At 43.0% G+C, this 20815-nt stretch overlaps 2 protein-coding genes across 2 annotated transcripts; both read right to left on the bottom strand.

Annotated features, from left to right (window-relative positions):
- Positions 1–10670: 10670 nt before the first annotated feature.
- On the bottom strand, positions 10671–11264 carry LOC310862885 (mitochondrial import inner membrane translocase subunit Tim22-like; the record flags this gene model as incomplete). The annotated part of the gene is made up of 1 exon (XM_083771004.1): positions 10671–11264. One exon carries the CDS (start codon positions 11262–11264, stop codon positions 10671–10673), a length of 594 nt encoding a protein of 197 aa, XP_083627130.1.
- Positions 11265–13561: 2297 nt separating this feature from the next.
- Positions 13562–14734, bottom strand: LOC310862884 (leukocyte elastase inhibitor-like; the record flags this gene model as incomplete). Its single annotated transcript, XM_083771003.1, has 1 exon — positions 13562–14734. One exon carries the CDS (start codon positions 14732–14734, stop codon positions 13562–13564), a length of 1173 nt encoding a protein of 390 aa, XP_083627129.1.
- Between the last annotated feature and the right edge of the window lie 6081 nt (positions 14735–20815).

Here is a 20815-nt window from a genome sequence, read left to right as displayed (position 1 = left end):
TCCATCCATCCATCTTCAACTGCTTATCCGTAGTTGGGTCGCGGGGGCAACAGCTCCACCAGAGTGCTCAAGACTTCCCTCTCCAGAGCAACATTATAGTGACTTCCTCTTGGGGGATTCCGAGACGTTCCAAGGCCAGTCAGTCGATGTGTAAGTAATTTGGAATGGATTTATCCCCCCAAAAGTCATTTTTCTGCAACAAACGGCTATAACCTCTCAACGTGTTGAATCAAGACACGTGAGGATCTTCATTTTTTGCTATTCTTTTTGAGTAAAAGTTGTTAGCTGTGTGTATTTTACATACCGATTCTGATATGTATAACTTGCATATCGGTCAATACCGAGTACCAATACGATACCAGTGTATCATTACTTGCGCAAGCAGAGTGTGCGAGTAATGTTATCAGTCAGGTGCTACGATGCGTATGTCCCAGCATATGATATGACGACATATGCTGGCACGGTACATATGGAAGCAGACCGTGCAGGTATGTTTTCCGTCATGCTACGAAGCGTATGTCCCATGACGTGATGAATATATGTACCAATGTCCCTTAGCAGCAAATGATATGACGTCATATGCTGGAACGGGACATACGGAAGCAGACCGTGCAGGTATGTTTTCCGTCATGCTACGAAGCGTATGTCCCATGACGTGATGAATATATGTACCAATGCCAGGGTATAATTGGTTATCGATGGTGACGTAACGATGACATGTTTCAGTGTTGGGTGGACTAAAGGTAATGCCCCTATATGTATACATGTATGTAATCTGACACCACTGCCATAACAGGCATAAGTAATCATTACCATACTTCAAAATACTACTTTTTTTCCTCCAAAAGCAAGGTACGTAGCAAATAGCTAAACCTAATAATTCAATATTGCAAACGTTCTTTCACAGAGAGACTGAGATTTGAAAGTTTGTAGCGGTCTACAGTAATTGCACGCTCTGCTTGCGCACTAGTAGGTAATTTATGGCCTTGTGTGCAACAAGCAAGTAGGCACTCGACAGAGTGCAGTTCTAGTTTGTATTTATGTCCGGAGACTCCTGTCCAGGACAGGCTTTAGACACACATTCTCAGGAGACCTGTGTAATTTAAACAAAATCCATTAATAATAGTTAAAGTGCAGCTCCAAGTTAGTAAAATAATAATAATTGTACAGTATAAGAATATAAAACAGTATTGCAACATGAATTCAAACTAGATAAATGCAAGTGTGGTTTCCAATCTCTATATATAGGAATATTGTTCAATTAGAGCCATTTAGAAGTGTCTGTCTGTCTGTAACAGGACACTGGACAGTCTACCACAAGGCCACTAAGCATTTTGTGATTCACATCGGTTAACATAGAATTATCACTTGGATGGACAGAAGCCATAATTTGACTTTTGGAAAATAATAATAAATAGTCTGCATTAGAAATGCCTAAATGCTGCTATCATCACACAGATGATAAATTAATTGCACATTTAGCAGCTGCCGGGCAGCAAGCCAGGTTTGTTTGTTTTTACTCTGACCAGACATCTGTTTGATGGTGTTTATCATGAATCACAATCTGAATACTTCATTTAGTGGTGCCGGGGCCCTCTGGTGGACCGTGAGGATATTGGATATTGCAACTCAAATCTATATCTATATCTATACTATAATAGAGCGAAGAATGTCTGAGTGTGTGTGTGAGTGAGTGTCCGACCGCATTATCTCCTCATTATCTCCTCATTGCCTGCACCAATCGCTCCCACTTTTCACACAGGCATTGACCATATGAATATGGAGGGCGTAACGGAGCCCTTTTTTCGATTTGACACATTAATGATTATTAATTAATTTATTAGTGAATTAAAAACGCATGCAGTACCCCCCGCAGCCACAGGGCGGCAAAACTCCTCTCCCCAGAAATCACGTGTCACCAGTGAATTGCATTTTGGGACGGTCACTGATTAATACTGGGACACAGTTTTCCGCGTAACTTGAGTTGTTTCGCCTGCTGTCAATTTTGCTCGAGTTTTCCGCCTAACTTCAGTTGTTTCGCCCGCTGTCAATTTTGCTCGCAATAGACAGCGGGCGAGCGATCGGGATATTTCCAACCCCCTTACGCATCGACACAATTACTACATACAACAAACAACATGCCACGAAGAACAGCCTCAAGGACCCTAGCGCATTCTTCCACGCACCTATACCCTTTTTCACACCGCCCTCAGCCAACACGGAGGTTGTGTGTGTGTGTGTGTGCAGACTACTTTCGCTGTGAGCATGTGTGTGTGTGTGTGTAAACTACTTAAGCTGTGAGTGCGCACGTTCGTATGTGTGCGCGTGCGTCATCGCGTGGCCGTTTTCACTTTTCAGTTAGCTATAAACACAACACGAGATACAACTGTCTTAATAAGCATAAGCCACACACACACAGCGTGAAGTGGCTACAGCGCACGCTCTGGTGAAAACAGCTAATCTACAAGCTCACAACATCACAGGTTGCAAAAGCCATGAGTTCTCTCAAGCCAAAGCTCACAATTGAGACCGTTTTGGACGCAAATCCACCTGCAAATTGGATCTGTGCGACTGTCCATATATAGCTGCATGTCAAACTGGGGGTCCTTGATACTTTTCAAATGGGGCTCTGTGGGCTAATAAGTGTAAATGCTGCGGTCCTTGCTCTTGCCATGAAAACGTTTCCCTACCATGCATTTGGAAGAATACTTTAATGTTATACTGCTGTTTTTATTCATAAAAAACCACACACACACACACACAAATATATTATACAAGTTGAAATATATCAGAACGGGTAAGGACTAGTAATAATAAATGGCAAAAAACTAAGATTTTAATAATATGACATTAAAATTAAAGGTTTGGATTTGGGGGTAAGTCCCTGCGACATACTATAGGGTCATATCTTGTCCAGGCCTGGTGTACTTGTACATCAAGCCGCCTGCAATACAGAAATGGGCCGCAAAGCTTACTACTACTACTAAGGGTGCAAGACTTAATTGAACGAATTGATTAAAAAAATGATTTAATAAAATAATCAATGACTAATCAAACCCAATTTCAGGGAGGTCATTATAGGCAAAGATCTTAAAGACATTTTTTATATATAGTAAAATGTGGCAATCTCGGCTATTTTCACAATATTTTGCCATATAAAAAAGGGCTTAAGTGATTAATCGAATCGTTGATAATGTCTGATGTTGTTTATTAAAGTTGCAGTCCTAATGCATGGCTTGCTCAAACCATTAGAGGTTTAGTAAATGTTGCAAACTAAGCCAGAAGCGATATTTAATGAGGAAATGGCAGTAATCCCTGACAGACAGTATGTCTATGTGGACTAGCTTCTGGTGACTAGTTTGTGTTGCTAATGAAGGGTTGTGAAGTGACAGCTAAACGCCTCCAGCATTTCTGACTTCTCTGACTTCCTGCTTCATAGAAGTCCCCTGCAAGAGAAACTACTCTGCTGTAACAATACAATCCCTCTAACCTTTCATTGTGATGCTTAAGGCGAGAGCTGTCTACACTGTTTAGAGGGTGTTCATCCATGTATGTATACAGTATTCTGTATGTCCCACATATGTTTGTGTCAATGAGAGAGACCTCAGAACTAAATGTTGTGGAAAGAGACTGTGGTAGAAATGTACACTACATTTGTACTTGTTACCCCAAGTGTGACATGGATCAATAAAATGGGAGTAGGCCTACAAGAGAAGATAAGTGAGCCCTATCTTGGTAATCATTTCACACACACACACACACACACACACACACACACACACACACACACACACGCACACACACACACACACACACACACACACACACACCCACACACCCACCCTTTAGGGGCGAGGTCGCTTCTCGCCCTCAGGCGTCTTACTGGTAGTATACACATCGACAGACAGCCATGTTTTCCTCCCACTAGTGGAACAAGCAATTTTTTTAAGAGACTTTTTGGCATGATTAATGGAACAGTGAGGAAATGAGAGGCCATCCAAAGTCACACACTGAAAGACAGCTGTGTCAACATGGAGAGAGACATGGTGGATGGTGAGGAGCTTTTTGCACAAGGTGTCGGCCTGTCGGCTGCAGTCAGTGCCCGTGCCAGCGAAAGAAAGAAACCACTGGCCATTAGCTGGACCGTTACGACTGTATGCCAACTTCAGTGTTGCTCTACATCTCACAGTGACTGATGTGACATAGTCCATGAGCCAGACAAGATTTCAGTACAAAATGAGTGAGCAAAGCCATACAGTACCTATACTGTATATTAAATTGTTTATAGAGTCAATATAAGTAATTCATACGGTATATGATAACCCCTTCCACAGGAGTAGCGTTTTCATTTGTATCACGCTTTTGTTATTTCACCTATACATGATAGGTGAATAGGATGAAAAAATAAATAAGAAATAGTTATCATGATGAAACCTCCCCAGTTAATTACTTACATGAAGACAATGTGAAATTATACATTTAAATATGCATGTTAGGCATTATATAGGAAAATATGCCTGAATTTGCATGGTTTTGTACACTCATTTCAAAATCATGGCTACATTTTGGGGCTCTGGCTCATGGACTGGTTATTATTATAATGAACTACACTAACAAATAATATAATTAATTAACTGCAACTAGAATTGGAAAAACATTATAGTTAACTTAAATGAAAACAAAAACAAGGCTTTACAATAAATATGTAACTAACTGAAACTACAGTGTATTGTGTGTTTACAAAACTAAACATGATGTGAGCGAGTAATCCGTAGTCCCTGGATCCAACAGAGTTGTCTGGGTTGGGTTCTGCCACAGCAGAACACATGGGCACATCCGCATCCATCAACATGCAAAATTCTTCTTCTTACCTACAAAGCTCTCAATGGTCAGGCACCACAATATCTCAAAGATCTCATTGATCCCTGTGCGTCTACAGTATGCAAAAATGCTTACTGTCGGCCCAGGCCGTGGCGTAACGGTCTGGGCACCGGACTGGTAATCCAGTCGCAGTGTGCCGCGGGTTCGACTCCCGAACCCGACACGGCCTTTACTGCATGTCATCCCCCCATCTCTCTCCCGTTTCCTGTCAGCCTACTGTCTGTCCCTTAAAAAATCAATAAAAGGCGTAAGCCGCAAAAAAAATATCTTAAAAAAAAAAAAAATGCTTACTGTCCCAAAAATATCAAAAGTTACAATAGGAGGCAGGGCGTTTAGGTCCCAGGCACCTCAGCTGTGGAACCTTCTCCCGGCTTCGGTCCGTGGGGCTGACACGCTCTGCACATTCAAGACTAGGTTGAAAACCTTTCTCTACGACAAAGCCTATAGCTAGGGCTGTCTCCAAGTCTAGCTGGATACCATAGTCGTACATTGTTGTGTGGGTCTGTCTCCCAGCAGTACTTGTAATATACACTATATAGGCTCCAGTAAGGCCTGCCACTAATCCAACATCCGGGGAATCTCTCCCCGGAGTCTCTTTTCGTCCTCCCCGTCGCAGTTCTGTGGACCTCTAATATTAACCCCCAACTGACTGCCGAGTGTGACCGTGGATCAGGCCTCTTCATGGAGCCCACCAGAAGTGTGACCTGGACCCGGCCGCACAGAGCTCGACCAGATGTGGACCAGATGCGGACCAGACCCCTCCACGGAGCCCACCTGTCTATTTCTGTCTATTTCTCTCTGTCTATCTCTCTCTCTCTCCCTCTACCCCCCCCCCTTTCTTTTTTTTATCACATCCGAGACAGAGAGCAATTTATTTCATGGAATTAAAGGCTAATTACAGTAATAATGGCTATGATTCTAGTATACTTGAATGATCTGGACCTGTATTCAACAAGCTGGAATTATCAATGAAGAACCCACTCATGACACGAATAATGAAAGACATTTTATGTGAGAGACACAATGGAATATGATGTATGATTCAGTGTTGATTCCGTTGACTAAAACTATGACGAAAAATGTTCAACTACCTTTTTTCACTGACAAAAACTAAATAAAAACTAAACAAAAACTAAGCTATGATGACTAATACTAAGACTATTGACAATTTCGTCAACAAAAACTAGAGAGATGCAATCCTGCATTGCGGGTGTGGTTGCCAATCTATAGGAATATTGTTCAATTAGAAGAGTTCAGTTGTGTATGTCACCGTATGCTGTCCAATCAGATGAGAGCAAAGCGGCAGAGTGAAGAAGAGTGGGAAGAGTTCTGAATCGCTGGCCAATCAGAGGGGAGAATAGAGAGTTATTGCACGATTTAAACGTTTAACGATTTAAGCGATGGAGTGTAATATAACAATAGTCTGCTTGCCCATATAGGCAACCACACTAACTAGACTAAAATTATGTTTTACTCGCTTATCACATTGAAGTCTGTAGGTCAACACTAGCCCTAGAACGGCTCTTGTTGTTACATACAGTATGTACAGTACTTCACATACAGAGCCATAGAACACATAGGTTCATTTCAGTTCGGGTTCTAAATGGTCGGCTAAATGTGATGAATGCTCCGTTTGTACTCACCCATTAAATTATTCCAAAGACGTGGTGTGAAAAATGGTCCACTAGTTTTATATCCATGTGAAAGTTCTGGCACAAAACGTGTATTTAGTGAATTATCTCCACTTTTTCAAGAGATGCACACGGACATCTTTCTCTCCGGGCGAGGGGGGGCCGGAATGATCGATGAACTGATTTTACAAATACGTCCTGTTTACCGCAGACGTCATCACCAATTGACATGGGAAACACAAAAGTTTGCGGTCACACAATTGGCAGGTGCTTTGCGATAGGTGCTGTTAATCACACCACCTGCCAATTGTGTGACTGAAAACTTTTGTGTTTCCCTGGTATAATTAAATGATCACAGGCATTCTAGGTCTAGGTCAACACCATTGTTTAAGTTTGTTATATGTGGTTTAAAAAGGTACAGAAAACATCTATCTGTACTGTGGCTACACATTCACAGCATCTCATCTGGTTCTCCATGTGTAGTTGAACCTATTCTAGTGACCATGGTGAGGTCAATCATCACACAGACAGATACACGTACAGACTATTTCTAAACTGTAAAAATAAAATAAAATAAAAAAAGATAGAGATGAGTGTATATTTTGTTTAAATGTTGTGTTTTCAGTGGAGGTGGGTGGTGGTAGGCAGGTACTTTAGCACTTTAGCCACCCGAGCAGCCAGAGAATCATGGAACTTCTATCATCATGTCCATGGTTTTAAGTAGGGATGCACCGATCCGATACTCGTATCGGAGATCGGCGCAGATCCAGGCTAAAATTCTAGATCGGGTATCGGATCGGTGGCCGATCCATTATCCGATCCGATCCGATCCGATAATTATGTGTAATTACAGTATGAAAACAACTCTACCTCCTCTGTGACACAGCAGTGTAGTATTGACAGTATAACATGTGGAATGCAGCCAGGCTAGCCTGCGCACACATTAACCTGGTCTAATTGTTGCACAGTTATTTAATAAATAATTCAGTGCATTTATATCTGTGTTTGTTACATTTTGTTTTACAAAGTTGGGAAAGTAATGTTTAAGTCAAGCCTTGATGTTGCCTTACACAAAATAATGATCCCAGACTCCACACAGTGAGGCATACAGCTTAATAGGTTATTACGTTTCTTTGTGGGGGGTATCGGATCGGTACTCTGTATCGGCAGATACTGGACCCCCATGTATCGAAATCGGTATCGAATGCCAAAAAGCCGGATCGGTGCATCCCTAGTTTTAAGTTGCGAGTACACCAACAACATTTGGAATTGAAGGCTGCTCATGTCAGAGCCAAAAAATATAGATTGAACTTTAAAGGAAATAGCAAACTCACACAGGCAGCAGGCTAAGTGAAGTGACTAGAACCACAACTCACTACCTCCAACAGCAGAAACAACACAACATGCACACTCAAGATTCACATCAGTCTTCAATTCCATAGCCAGACAGTCACTGCACGTGTATATGTTTCATTGCCCCTGTTCTGTTCTGTTCACCCAGTCTCTGGGTCCCAAAATGACAGCAAAAGAGCAACAGTTTGAATCACTTTAGTTCGTACACAGCAAGCAGCAGCAACAAAGAAAAGAAAACAAGGTTCCTATACTTCCTACCTTGAGCCGTCTTCTGCATCACCACAGGGTCAAACTTTGAAACCCATCTAGTCCTACTCCTTACACAGGCGAGCCCTCCAGTGGCGTCTTCAGTCATTTTCATCCTAGCTCTGGTCCTCTAATTGGGGAGAAAAAGGGGTAATAATAATAATTAGCTACTAAAACATACATTGACAGCCCATTCATCCAAATACAAAAGTTTGGAGGCGCTTGTCGGAAGTCATTCAACAGTTCTACGTAGACTGCGTATAGCGTACCACCTGTTTCGAATTTGCTTTAATGCAGCAACTGGCAAGCAGCAACATGCGTTAATAAAAACGAGCGGTTCCATTTCGGGACCTTCACCTTCGGTTACCTTTTCTGTAGTCTGGACAGTGTCTCCCTTGAAAGTGTTTCAAAGATGCATAAAGTCCGCGGAAACATGTGCGAACTGCAAAGCGGCGCCAATCGGCGTTGCCGTCTCAGTATTTTTTATTGTGATTTCAAACGATTTATTTTCTACAAATCAAAAGCTTTCTCAAACGAATTTCAGAAAAAGTCATATATTTAAGAAACCGTTTTCACTCTCTGACAACACTAACAACTCTACTAAACTTTCATGTTGTTAAAGTTTACTTTATATGTTGTTGTTTTTTTAGCACTTTAGCTATAGGCGTAATTAGCCCTGGAACATGACTGCCATGATCATTATCATGACAGTCATGCAGTAACTTTGCCCTGTTTTTTGCAGTCGCTGCATTTACAAGATTTCCGTATATATAAACATTCAGATTTCAAATATAAAGTACTCACAAAGTGTCCCACGGGTGTTAGTTAGTAGCAGCGCGAGCGATTAGAATTGCTGCGTCTCGCGTTCTTTAATAAAAAGCATTTTTGTCCGAGCTCTCCGGCTACTTTTTTCAAACGGGGTTCGTTTGGGAAATTCACAGTTGCACACCGGGAGCGCACTCGCCTATTAGTCTGTATTGGCAGGGCGGTCAGCCTACCTATATCGAACACACCGAGTGCCACCCTCCTCCCGACCGATAGGGGCGCGTAGTTGAAAGCCAATGGCAAAATAACACCTCGGATAAAAATGCTTTTTATTAAACAACGCGGGATGCAGAAATTCTAATCGCTGGCGCTGCTAGGCTACTAACTAACACCCGTGGGACACTTTGTGAGTACTTTATATTTGAAATGCGAATGTTTATATATTTTAATTATTTGTAAATGTAGCGTCTGCAAAAACCAGGGTGAAGTTGCGTCATGACTCTCGTATGAATACGAGAGTCATGTTTACAGGGCTAAGGCGTATATGGTTATTGGGAGGCTAACTCAATGTTTGTTTGTTCCATTACAGATGGTGCCTTTTTGTTTCGTTTTTATGCTAAGCCTACTAGTTTTATTCTTGTTATATACTTTAGCCCAAGTGGCTCTAAATGTGTCCTCATCCTTGCTGTCTTAAACCTCCTGGTTAATTATTAGGCTATAGGCGCTATACCGCGAGAGACAGACTTGGTTAATCGTTATAAGACTGCAGATTTACACTTGATTATTGTCCCTTTTTACTAGGTGCTTATGGCTTAAGCCTTTTAATATTTGATTCTTGCAGTGATCTTTACAGTGGGTAGGCCTAATGCCAATTATACCTGGCTCAGAGTGTTTTTTTTATTTGCAGTGTTTAACCGTGTACAGACTTATAAAGTGGAGTAAATCTCAGTGCAGCTATTCAGTCCAGTTGTCTATTTGTAAACCTATGCAACCGCCAACCTATCATGGTGACAAGTGGAAATAGGTCTTGATTGAAATGTTTTAATAGGCCTACTTTGTACGTTCTCTGAATAAAGTTGTATTCACATTCAGCAACTGACCACTCTTGTTCACTCAACTGAACCCTTATAATATTCCGGGTCTCCCACCCTGTGATTGCAGTTCCGTAGTTTAACTGATACTAGGAGTACTTCATGGTAACTTATGTAACATTTGGTACATATATGTACATATACATATACATCATACAAGGGGCTGTCTGCAACACTGTGGTCCAGTAACCAGTTAGACTCCATTCGCATGTATATCGAAATGCGATTTCTTTGACGTGGCCAAAAAAGACCGAAAAGTGGATAGAGCAAATCATAACAATTTAGTCATCGGGAGGTCTAAAGGTCAGAGCTCTTTTGACGAATGAGTGTGAGCTTCAGTTCCTCAGGGATTCTCACGGCCCTCTACCATAATGCTGAATGTCGTGAAGAACATTAGCACAGAACTGGCAAAACTGTTAAAATTGATAAGGGGTCAACGTCCTTTGGGCTTGACCCCTAATAAATATAATACTGTTCCTGAAGAAACCCCATGGGCTCGAGTAGCTCACTACTCGTGTCAATGTGTTGACCAACATGACGTCACGGCCACGGGGGAATAATAAATAGTGAAAATGATATAGTGAAGATAATAATTGTCTTATTGGCTTATAGGCCTACTCGAGCTGACAATTATTAGTAGGCCTATTCTCTCTCTCTCTCTCCCTCTCATATCGTGTCAATGTCTATGAAAATCCCTGATGGCTCATCGAAGGTAATACTCGATAGCAGCAGAGAAAGCTGCAAAGCTTCCACATCCCAGGATGCCTGCCTTGGGACCAGCACGGAATCCAATGAGTCCCCCAGTGACACAACCGCTGTAGACCGCGTTCTTCCAGTCCGACTTCCCTCTGTGCGATTCAATGATGCATTCTGTGCAGGAGAACATGGCGCCCACGATGGCAAAGTTCTTAGCATACGACACCCCTCTCTGGCCCATGTCCTTGAGGACCTTTCGTGCCGTCGGCGTTTTCAGCGGGTCTTTGGGGTCAAAGCCAGCGTTGGTGTCGATGCCGGCTGTGAAAAGTCCAAAGGCTCCTCCGAGGACGGACCCTGCGACGCATGCTAGGACCGTCTTGAAGGTACAGCTCTCCATTGCTCTTTCCATCGTCTTCAGCTCCTCACTTTTGTGGGGCACCGGCAGCCCGCCTAAAACCCTGGGATTTAGGTCCTTTATTGGCCTCTTGTCACCAATAAGGTGTTCTAAGAGTGTGCTATACTGAACATGTTGGCTATCAACGTTCAAACTAGTCGAAGCTGAGCCTTGTGAGTCGGAGACGGGATGATTTCCATCGTCCATGGGCGGACGTAGCTGAGTGGATAGAGAGGCCGGCTCGTGTCCTGGTCCAGTTCAATGTGTTGAATAGTCCCTGAGGATAATAGGCAAAGAGTGATGTCAGTACTGTGATGTCAGCATGTCCATATATGGGCATAAAGGTTCATACACACAGACATGTGGCAAAGAGCGATGACAGTACCGCAATGTCAGCATGCCCATATATGGGCATAATGATGGTTCAGACACACAGACATGTACATCCATAATGTGACTTTGACAGGTGTTCTTCTATCCGGAGTCCGGAGTCACAAACATTCAGGGAGAGTCATGTACTATCATTACTCTCCCTGAGTGTCTGTGGAGACTGACTGGCAGGGGCAGGCAGGGGCAGGGGCAGGCAGGCAGGCAGGCAGGCAGGCAGGCAGGCAGGCAGGCAGGCAGGCAGGCAGACAGACAGACAGACAGACAGACAGACAGACAGACAGACAGGTGTGCACTGTGCAGGCACAACCATCCCACAGGGCAAACATGGACATTCATATCATGACACATGTGGACATTTTCATCTCTTTGGCTGCAAACACATTGTATAGAGGTAATGAACTCGTATACCAAAAGGTACATTCTATGCACATTCTTTTAACAATGCAATGCAATGCGTAACCAAATGGACCATCGCGGTCCTTCGCTCATTTTGAGAAACGGTGGTGTAAAGTGAAAACAAAGCAGGGTCTGAGGACGTAGCAGGACTTCACTATATTTTCCTTTGTAATCGAAACAAAGGTGAAAGTTCAGCTTGTTGTTACCCCATTCTGCGTGCATGTGAGTTTACTTGCATTTGTGAGGGCCAAATGTCCCCACAAGCATTGTAGAATTGGAGAAATGTATAGGCTTAAATTTATAACTAAGATTTAGGCATTTAGAGGTTAAGTTTAACAAAGGTTTAGCGGTTAGGGTTAGAGTTATATGCCTGATTTTCAGTGTCAGGCACCGAAAATAGTACTTCTACAAGCTCAAGTGTAGCTAATCTACAATCTATAATCTACGTGACATGGTACACACAGTACAATACAATACAAACAACTCAGTCTTTAGGATTAGTGTTAAAAATACAAAAGGGTGGAAAGGACATTTATTTATAAAGTTACCATCCTAAAATGTTGACGTCCTCACAAGGATAGTAACGTGTGTGTGCGCGTGTGTGTGCGTGTGTGTGCGAGTGTGTGTGTGTGTGTGTGTGCGTGTGTGTGCGTGTGTGTGCATGTGTGTGTGTGTGTGTGCCAGTTCCATGAGAGCTGCAGCTCGATACAATAACCTTTCGTAACCAATAGAGAGTGTGTGAGTGTAATTAATCATGTTGGATGCTGGCCGGGCGTTTTCCTCCACAACAACACTGATAAAAGATGGAGCTTCTGGTGGTATAAACACATGAATCACTGGTTGGAGAACACTTGCTCTGTACTTCAGTGGTTGCCAAACAGTACGCCGCCCCAACAAGTCCTGCTGGCGTGTGCCACAAGTCCTGGTTTAATTGCAATATATCATCGCTGCCGGGCATAAACCTCCAATTTCCATCTATTTTTAACCTTTTTTCGTAAATGAATGCCCTACTTGATCCCATTACAGCATCACACTAAAGTAGCAGAAGTAGCAGATATCTGTAAGCTTGAAATGTGGCACAAAGCATGCTTTGAGCTTGTCAATCTGCTACTTTTGATACTTTTTTATTTGAATCCTGAAAAATAACAGTTTTTCGGACACTCCTGTCCACCCAACAGAGATTATAAAAAGTTGTGATTTCTTTTCAATTATTATCATTTGTTACTATATAATATCAGGCCTTTTTTATGGTATAGTGCAGGGTTCCCCAATTAATTTTCCTCAAGGGCCATTTTGACTACGGTACCAGGCTGGGGGCCGAGTCGGCACGCGCAAGGTCGAGGTCTTGCCCTGAAATTAATGTTCAGGGCAAGATTTGAAAAGGACCCCCAGTTTGACATGCAGAGGCTACTGACCCCAATTTAATGCCAGTTATATCTGGGACCCCCCCCCCCCCCCCTCTTCTTTTTTTTCTGAAATTCTTCCGTGGGCCACAAGGGGGCGCTCCGCGGGACGCAGATGGCCCGCGGGCCGCTAATTGGGGAACCCTGGTATAGTGGTTTATTATGTTTGACGCAGTAACTTTGTTCCACGCTGCAAACCTGAAGAAAAAAAAAGAGACATTTTTTTAACACATCTTGAAACATTTTCAGATGGGGGTCCATGGCTAAATACATTTGGAAGGCATTTAGTAGAATCTGACCCATGGGTTAGTGGGATTAAGGAGGGGAGCAGTAACGACCTGCAAACAGGATGCTCGTGGTGGGCCTGTGTTGGATGAAGAAGAGGAAAGGGTGGTCAGCGACGAAGCTTTGGGGCCCCGATCGGTCACTCAAAATGGCGGCGGTGCTTGCCGCCGCCTCGCTGCCCTCCTCGCTCACCTCCACACAGGCCTTGTGCACCACCTTGGAGAGCACCAGGTCGCTGTCCGGAGACATGCCGCTGAAGTCGCTGCGTTTGTCATCGAAGGCATCCGCCATGCCCATTCCGATCAGGACGTCCTTCATGTCGTACGTCTCCTCCATCTTGAAACGAGGCAGACCTACCTTGACCTCTCTGCGGTGCATGGTGCCCGGTTTGGTCCATTCCACGAACCTCTCGTAGGTCAGCTCCTCTTCTAGCCTCTCCAGGCCCGTCGCGGTGTTGTCCTCCGTCTCCACGGGCAGAAAGACGAGCATGCTGAGGTCTCCGCCCGCGTAGGGCAGCTCCAGCACCTGACAGTCCACCTCGGGGACGAAGCCCAGAGGGAACGTGGCGGTCTGGTACATCATCTTCGCCGTCTTGCTTTCGGTCTTGCTGAGTCTGAACTGAACATCGCCCGTGCGGGCCTCGCTGAACGGCTTGTCCCACTTACCTTTGAAGTAGAGGCAATTGACCAGCACCAGCCTGGTCAGGTGGTCCACCGCGTCTGAGGCAAGCAGCTCCTTGATCTTACCTTGCGTCTGTTTCTCCACCCAGCCGTTGACGTTCAGCCTGGCTCCTTCTGCGTCGTTCACAAAGTCCACAGGCTCCAGCCTTGCGTTGTAAAGTTTCCCAGTGTCACTCAAGAACTCCTCTGCGAACCGGTAGGACTGCTCTCCGTACAGGCGGCCAACCAGGCTGAGGGTATGGTGGGGTTCCTCCCCTGCCGGCGTGTTGTTCAGGTCCTTCATGAGCTTAGAAAGGTCCATGTGGTCATCATGGCTGTTGAAGTGCAGGACCTGAGACATCTGTGCAGCTGTGTCACCTCGGGCTCCCAGCAGCACCATGGCCAGAGCAGAGCAGATGCTCAGAGGAGAGTAGAACACGTTGCCTGATGATGAGTTGTTGTTGTTCATTTCTACCAGCTGCTTGAACAGAGACATGGAGAAAGAGTTGCAGGCTGCCGACGGGGAGGAGGGGGACGACGACATCGTTGTGAACAATGTTGTCGTGACCAGTCTCCAAATGTTGCAAATAGCAACGAGTGAAAATATTAAAACTATAGTTATTTTTTTCAAAGTAGTCATGTGCTCTGAACTAGTTTATTGGACAGCCTGCAGAGGAGTCCTGCAAGAACAAAACCGGTTATGCCTTTCATTATGTCTCTTTATTGTAGAGGGTTGTATCTTTGGACGTCTGCCCTATACGGTTCCGCTTGTTTATGTTATGAAGACATTCAGATAGCTAAGTCAAAACAACTCACTGGAAGATGTTGTGTGAGATGGTATATATTGAGCCTCCATTCATCACTCTGATGTCATCATGATGTCAGACAATTTGCCCGAATATGGAGTCCTGCTGTGTAATTTGGGTGCCTTGAGGCTAGAGCAGTGGTCCTCAACAGGCGGACCGCGGTCCACGACCGGACCGCGGCACACCTCTCTGCGGACCCTGGAGAAATGATAGAATAAAGAGAAAAGGCCTGGGCCGTGGCTCAGCGGGAGTGACCCCCCATCTCTCTCCCCATTTCCTGTCAGCCTACTGTCTGTCCCTCCATAAAACATATCAAATAAAGGCGAAAGCCACAAAAAAATATTTTAAAAAAAGAGTTTCTCCGTTGTATTCGATCAATGCCGAGAAACGCAATTAACACTCTGAATGTGTGTATTATGGGCCGGCATGTCATGATGACAATGTTGCGCTGACTGGCTCACTAGCAGTGACACATTCACACATTCAGTTGAATGAACAAAATTGGATTTTTGGAGGTGTGAATAATGAATATTTGTCAAAGTGAAAAAATATATTTTCATACTCTGCCACCCCAGTGTTGGTTGGGATGGGACCCGGTTTGTATAGCTTGGTTTGACTGTACTAAACAGGCATAGTTGTTTCTAGGGGCGGGGGGCAGCCCCACCCCATGGGGCCCACGTGGCCCGCGACCTGCAATTTAATTTGCGTGCGCATGAGACTGGACCATGGTTTTATTCAAAGATTATTTGTGGACCTTCAGCATTTCTAGTTGAGGACCCCTGGGCTAGAGTATTAATGGTTGGGTGCTGGGGTACTTCTATTTGAAACTAGAGCATTACATTTGGAGCGAATTAACATACGATACAGATGGGGGAAAATTACATTATATTCATAAAAATCACACACGTGTGAAGTGAGGGGTGCTCTTATCACCGTACATCATCATGCATCTCGCTATCGAAAAAGCGCGAGTTTTTCTCGCGCTATCGAGAAAGCGCACGTTTTTGAAATAAATTCCAAAAAAATTAAAAGAAATCAAAAAACGATGGGTTATAGCCCATCGTTTTTTGATTTCTTTTAATTTTTTTGGAATCCTCGTTTTTCATAATTTTTGACCATCCCACTGAGCAATAGCCGGCTATTAGACGTGCGTTTAAAAATGGGATAAAAAACGTCTAAAAATAGACGTCTAAAAAACGTTTATAGACGTCTAAAACACGTCTATTTTTAGACGTGTTTTAGACGTCTATTTTTAGACGTTTTTTATCCCATTTTTAGACGCTCGTCTAAAAGCCCATATCGTACGGCATACTGTAGCACATCATTTTTGAGGATTTGAAAAGAATGAAAAAAATAAAAACGATGGGTTATAGCCCATCGTTTTTAGAATTTTAGATTTTTTTTTAAATCCTGGTTTTTCATCATTTTTGACCATGGGCTATAGCCCATACCGTACGGCATACTATAGCATGCCGTTTTTCATCATTTTTGAGGATTTGAAAGAAATTAAATAAATAAAAACGATGGGTTATAGCCCATAGTTTTTTGTCGCACTATCGAGAAAGCGCAAGTTTTTCTCGCACTGTCGAGAAAGCACACGTTTTTCTCGCACTATCAAGAAAGCGCGAGTTTTTCTCGCACTATCAAGAAAGCGCGCTATCGAGAAAGCGCAAGTTTTTCTCGCACTATCGAGATAGCGTGAGTTTTTCTCGCACTATCGAGATAGCGCAAGTTTTCTCGCACTATCGAGATAGCGCGAGTTTTTCTCGCGCGGCCCTCAAAAAAGTGACATAGTGCGGCTAATGTGCTATTGTTATTGTCCAGTGCAATCCACCACACATCACGTGTTGACTTGATGGTATTAATTATTAATTAACTAATCTCCCATGGTCTTGTGTGTGAGACCTTCAAACCAAACCACCTCCTCTCTCCCTCTGTGCGTCAGGATGAAGATAAATTATGTTGCCATTAGAAATCTATATGATCAGAGTTATGAACACAACAAAGGAGCACCTCAAGGAGACTGCATGAACGGCCCTGGTCCACATTAGAGCTCATTAATAAATGGATTTTGTTGTGGAACTTAAGCCCAGGAGAGCCATTAATTGACCATAAAACACTACAAGGAGTCATGCAAGGACAAAATATTGCGTGTGTGCATGTTTCTCCTGTGTCTGTACGAGGCAGGAAGTCCAGAGGATAGAGTTCAAAATGAGAGTACATGGTACTCAGATAAGTAAAAATCACACCCGTGTGAAGTGAGGGGCGCTCTTATCATCGTACATCATCATGCATCATCTCTGGCCAATCAGAATGCCTGTTGCCACAAATTTACGTCATATTTGGCAGACATTTGACCTAATTTCTCCTTTCATTGTCGATGGCAATTATGAGACGTGTGGGGACAAGATTACGTACATTTTCCCATTAATTTTGTGGGTAAGTATAGCAAATATCACAAATATAAAAAGACTATGTAACAAGTAAAAGTCCTGTATTGAAAATTTTACTTTAGTAAAAGTAAAAAGAAAAGGAAAAGAAATCTTTTATTGGCCTCAAAACATATAGGCCTACTTACCACAGGAATATTAAAGATTATTTTCCTACAGTATGAAACACTGCAGGATAATAATCTAAATAGTAAGTAAAGCTATCAAGTAATTGCAATACAGTAAAAAAGGTAGTCTATACTCACAATACAGTACTTTTGTACTTTTATTGTTCTTTTTTTAATACAGGCCTTTAACTTATTTTTATGAAGTGGTATTGCTAGCTTTTAGTCAAGTAAAGGTCAGTGGAAAAAAGCACCCAGTGGAAGATTAGCCTCAGTAAGTGACTGATTGCACTATTGTGAGTCTCTCTTCCTGAATGTATATACGTTTGTCACGCTCACCACAGTCTACGGTCAAGCTCCTAAGAGATAAACAATGGATTGATGTTGAGATGATTATTTCAGCTGCCACCTTCTTTTGTCACGGCCGTGAGGAATAACGCACTGAACTACTGTAAGGATGAATATTCATCAGGATCATCTGTCCTGGCCTGTCCGCGTGCAGACAATACATCCACACAACTAGCATGAACCAATAAATAACACAAATCTCTGCTGTCAGGCAGAAACCTTTTATCTTCATATAACTTTTTTTTTAATAATGAATGCCCTATATGCAACATAAGTAAGCGAGTGACCAACTAAAAGGATCATGGACAATCAAATGTGAACATTTTTAATTAGGTTTAAATTTAGTTTTTATTTTATTTATTTTTACTGCCGTTGTCTCTTTTGTACCCTTTTAGTAATGTTTTGCTCTTTTTGTAATGTAATGTTTCTTTATGAGAACAAGGGATGGAAATTAGCATTCTTGCTTAATCTGGCGTATTTACATTGCATTGCATGTGTGGTGTTATACTGTTCATCAATATTTGCTGTGACTGTAACTTAAAACATAAAATAAAAAATAAGTCAACGACACACGTATTCAACAGGCTATTAAGCAAACACTTCATTGCGGAGCTTTGTGTGTCTCTGGCTGGGTCTGTCGCTGGCTGGCTGGGTCTGTCTGAGCACGAAAATAGCGTTTGGTTGGTTTTCACAACCAAGTGTCACTGTTGCGCAGCCTAACACACACACACACACACACACTGCAACCTTTTGGTTTTTGGTGCAATGGAGCCTCAATTGCATCTGACACAACCCCACGCCCACGCCCACGCCCCCCCCCCCCCCCCCCCCACCCACACACACACACACACACACACACACACACACACACACACACACACACACAACACACAGGTGGGCAAATTGAAAGTGGATTCAATCAAGTAATGATTTTGTGCAACATGTTTACAATAACGTGGACTACCTCCAAACAAATAGGCCCCACCTGTGATCTTTGGTTCTTCCACAAGGGGGACCCCAGAGCCCAGGTTGGGAAAGACTGACATAGATAGACCACCAGTGGTTCTCAAAGTTGTCTGGGTCCTTGAGGGGCAAACAGGGGGTCCCCAGTCAAATCTGTCAATATAGCATCAAAACTACTTTGACCCTATATAGTACATCAGGTGCCAGCCAGGCCTGAAATCATGTGAAGACCAGCTGTACTGTACACAATAAAATACACAGTACACACAGTATAAAACACCTAAATACATATACAAATACATATATTTTCTAATTAGGTAATAAAACTATGCTATTGCTATTGGACTGGATTTTATTTAAACAGAGTAAGGTTATATCTACATACTGTACATTGGATTGGATTTGTAATTGCTTTTTTTGCAAACTGGCATATGTCAAAGGCCCCATAAACAAAATACATATGGTTGAAAGGACAGATTGGTTAAATAAATGAAATAATAATAAACATAAATAGGCAGGTTTTACTATATATTTTGATGAGTGAATAAATTAGTATATAAATAAAGTAAATAAAGGAGATGAATAAACTGGTTTTAATGAATTCATGAAAACGTGGGCACTGTCTTACCAATGCTGCGGTTTAAAATCAGTGGTTTAAAAGCCGGCTCCATCGCTGAGCTGTTTTAAGTCATTCAAGTGAAGTCACAAGTCCTGAATTCAATAAGTCCATTCTAATTGACTAGTTGCGATGCCTTGTGAGCTTGTACGTCATCGCGAGCCTCACGTGAACAGTATAGTGAAGACACAATAAACAGGAGTATTATTATTATGTTAACATTCCGGAGCAGGGGTCTTCAACGTCTTTCAGGCCAAGGACCGTGAGACCAAGACCAGGCTGTGACACATATTGTATAAAATTGTGCTGCATATTAAACCTTTTCATATATTTCATACATTAGAACACTGTATACATACACACTCTGAGGACCCACTAGGGCTCTCATGTTGAAGACCCATGATCTGGGTTAAAATCGTTAAATCTACTTATGTCCTCCTCTGAGATTAGATCTGAGTATAGGTATAAAAAAAAAGCTATACCATAGCGCATATAGCATTTGTAGAATCGGCGTCAGGTCTTAATGGGTTCATATTCATCAGTATGACAAATTAAATAAATCTTGCTTGTTTTTTTCTTTTTTATATATATTAATATTATATTAGCATTAACAATCTTGTGTTTTGGCGTCACTTTGTTTTGGTCCCCCCTGTTTGTTTTTAGTCTCGCCAGTCGCTACAAGTTGAAATAAAAGATGGATATACAAAACTAACTATTCCAAGACCTGTCGGATACATACGCTTTTGTTGGGTAGGCCCGGAACAAAACGCCTGCGGTCTCCGAGGCTAGGTAGGCCCTAAATGAAACAAAACGCCTGCGGTCTCCGAGGCTAGGTAGGCCCTAAATGAAACAAAACGCCTGCGGTCTCCGAGGCTAGGTAGGCCCTAAATGAAACAAAACGCCTGCGGTCTCCGAGGCTAGGTAGGCCCTAAATGAAACAAAACGCCTGCGGTCTCCGAGGCTAGGTAGGCCCTAAATGAAACAAAACGCCTGCGGTCTCCGAGGCTAGGTAGGCCCTAAATGAAACAAAACGCCTGCGGTCTCCGAGGCTAGGTAGGCCCTAAATGAAACAAAACGCCTGCGGTCTCCGAGGCTAGGTAGGCCCTAAATGAAACAAAACGCCTGCGGTCTCCGAGGCTAGGTAGGCCCTAAATGAAACAAAACGCCTGCGGTCTCCGAGGCTAGGTAGGCCCTAAAATCATTCTGATTCCGGTTTGGCAGTTCTGGCCTGATGACTACAAACCAGTGACTATAACATGATGTCAGTTATCATCCGCTTCCGACCGGATCAGGAACCTGAAAATGTTAAATGGTCCCATCAGGCTACTGGTTTAGAGG

Source organism: Protomyctophum parallelum (assembly GCF_964188405.1).
Source record: "Protomyctophum parallelum genome assembly, chromosome: 8".
In the NCBI taxonomy this organism is placed as follows: Eukaryota; Metazoa; Chordata; class Actinopteri; order Myctophiformes; family Myctophidae; genus Protomyctophum; species Protomyctophum parallelum.
Note: the sequence above shows the minus strand (reverse complement) of the source record. Positions and strands in the feature narration are given on the sequence as shown.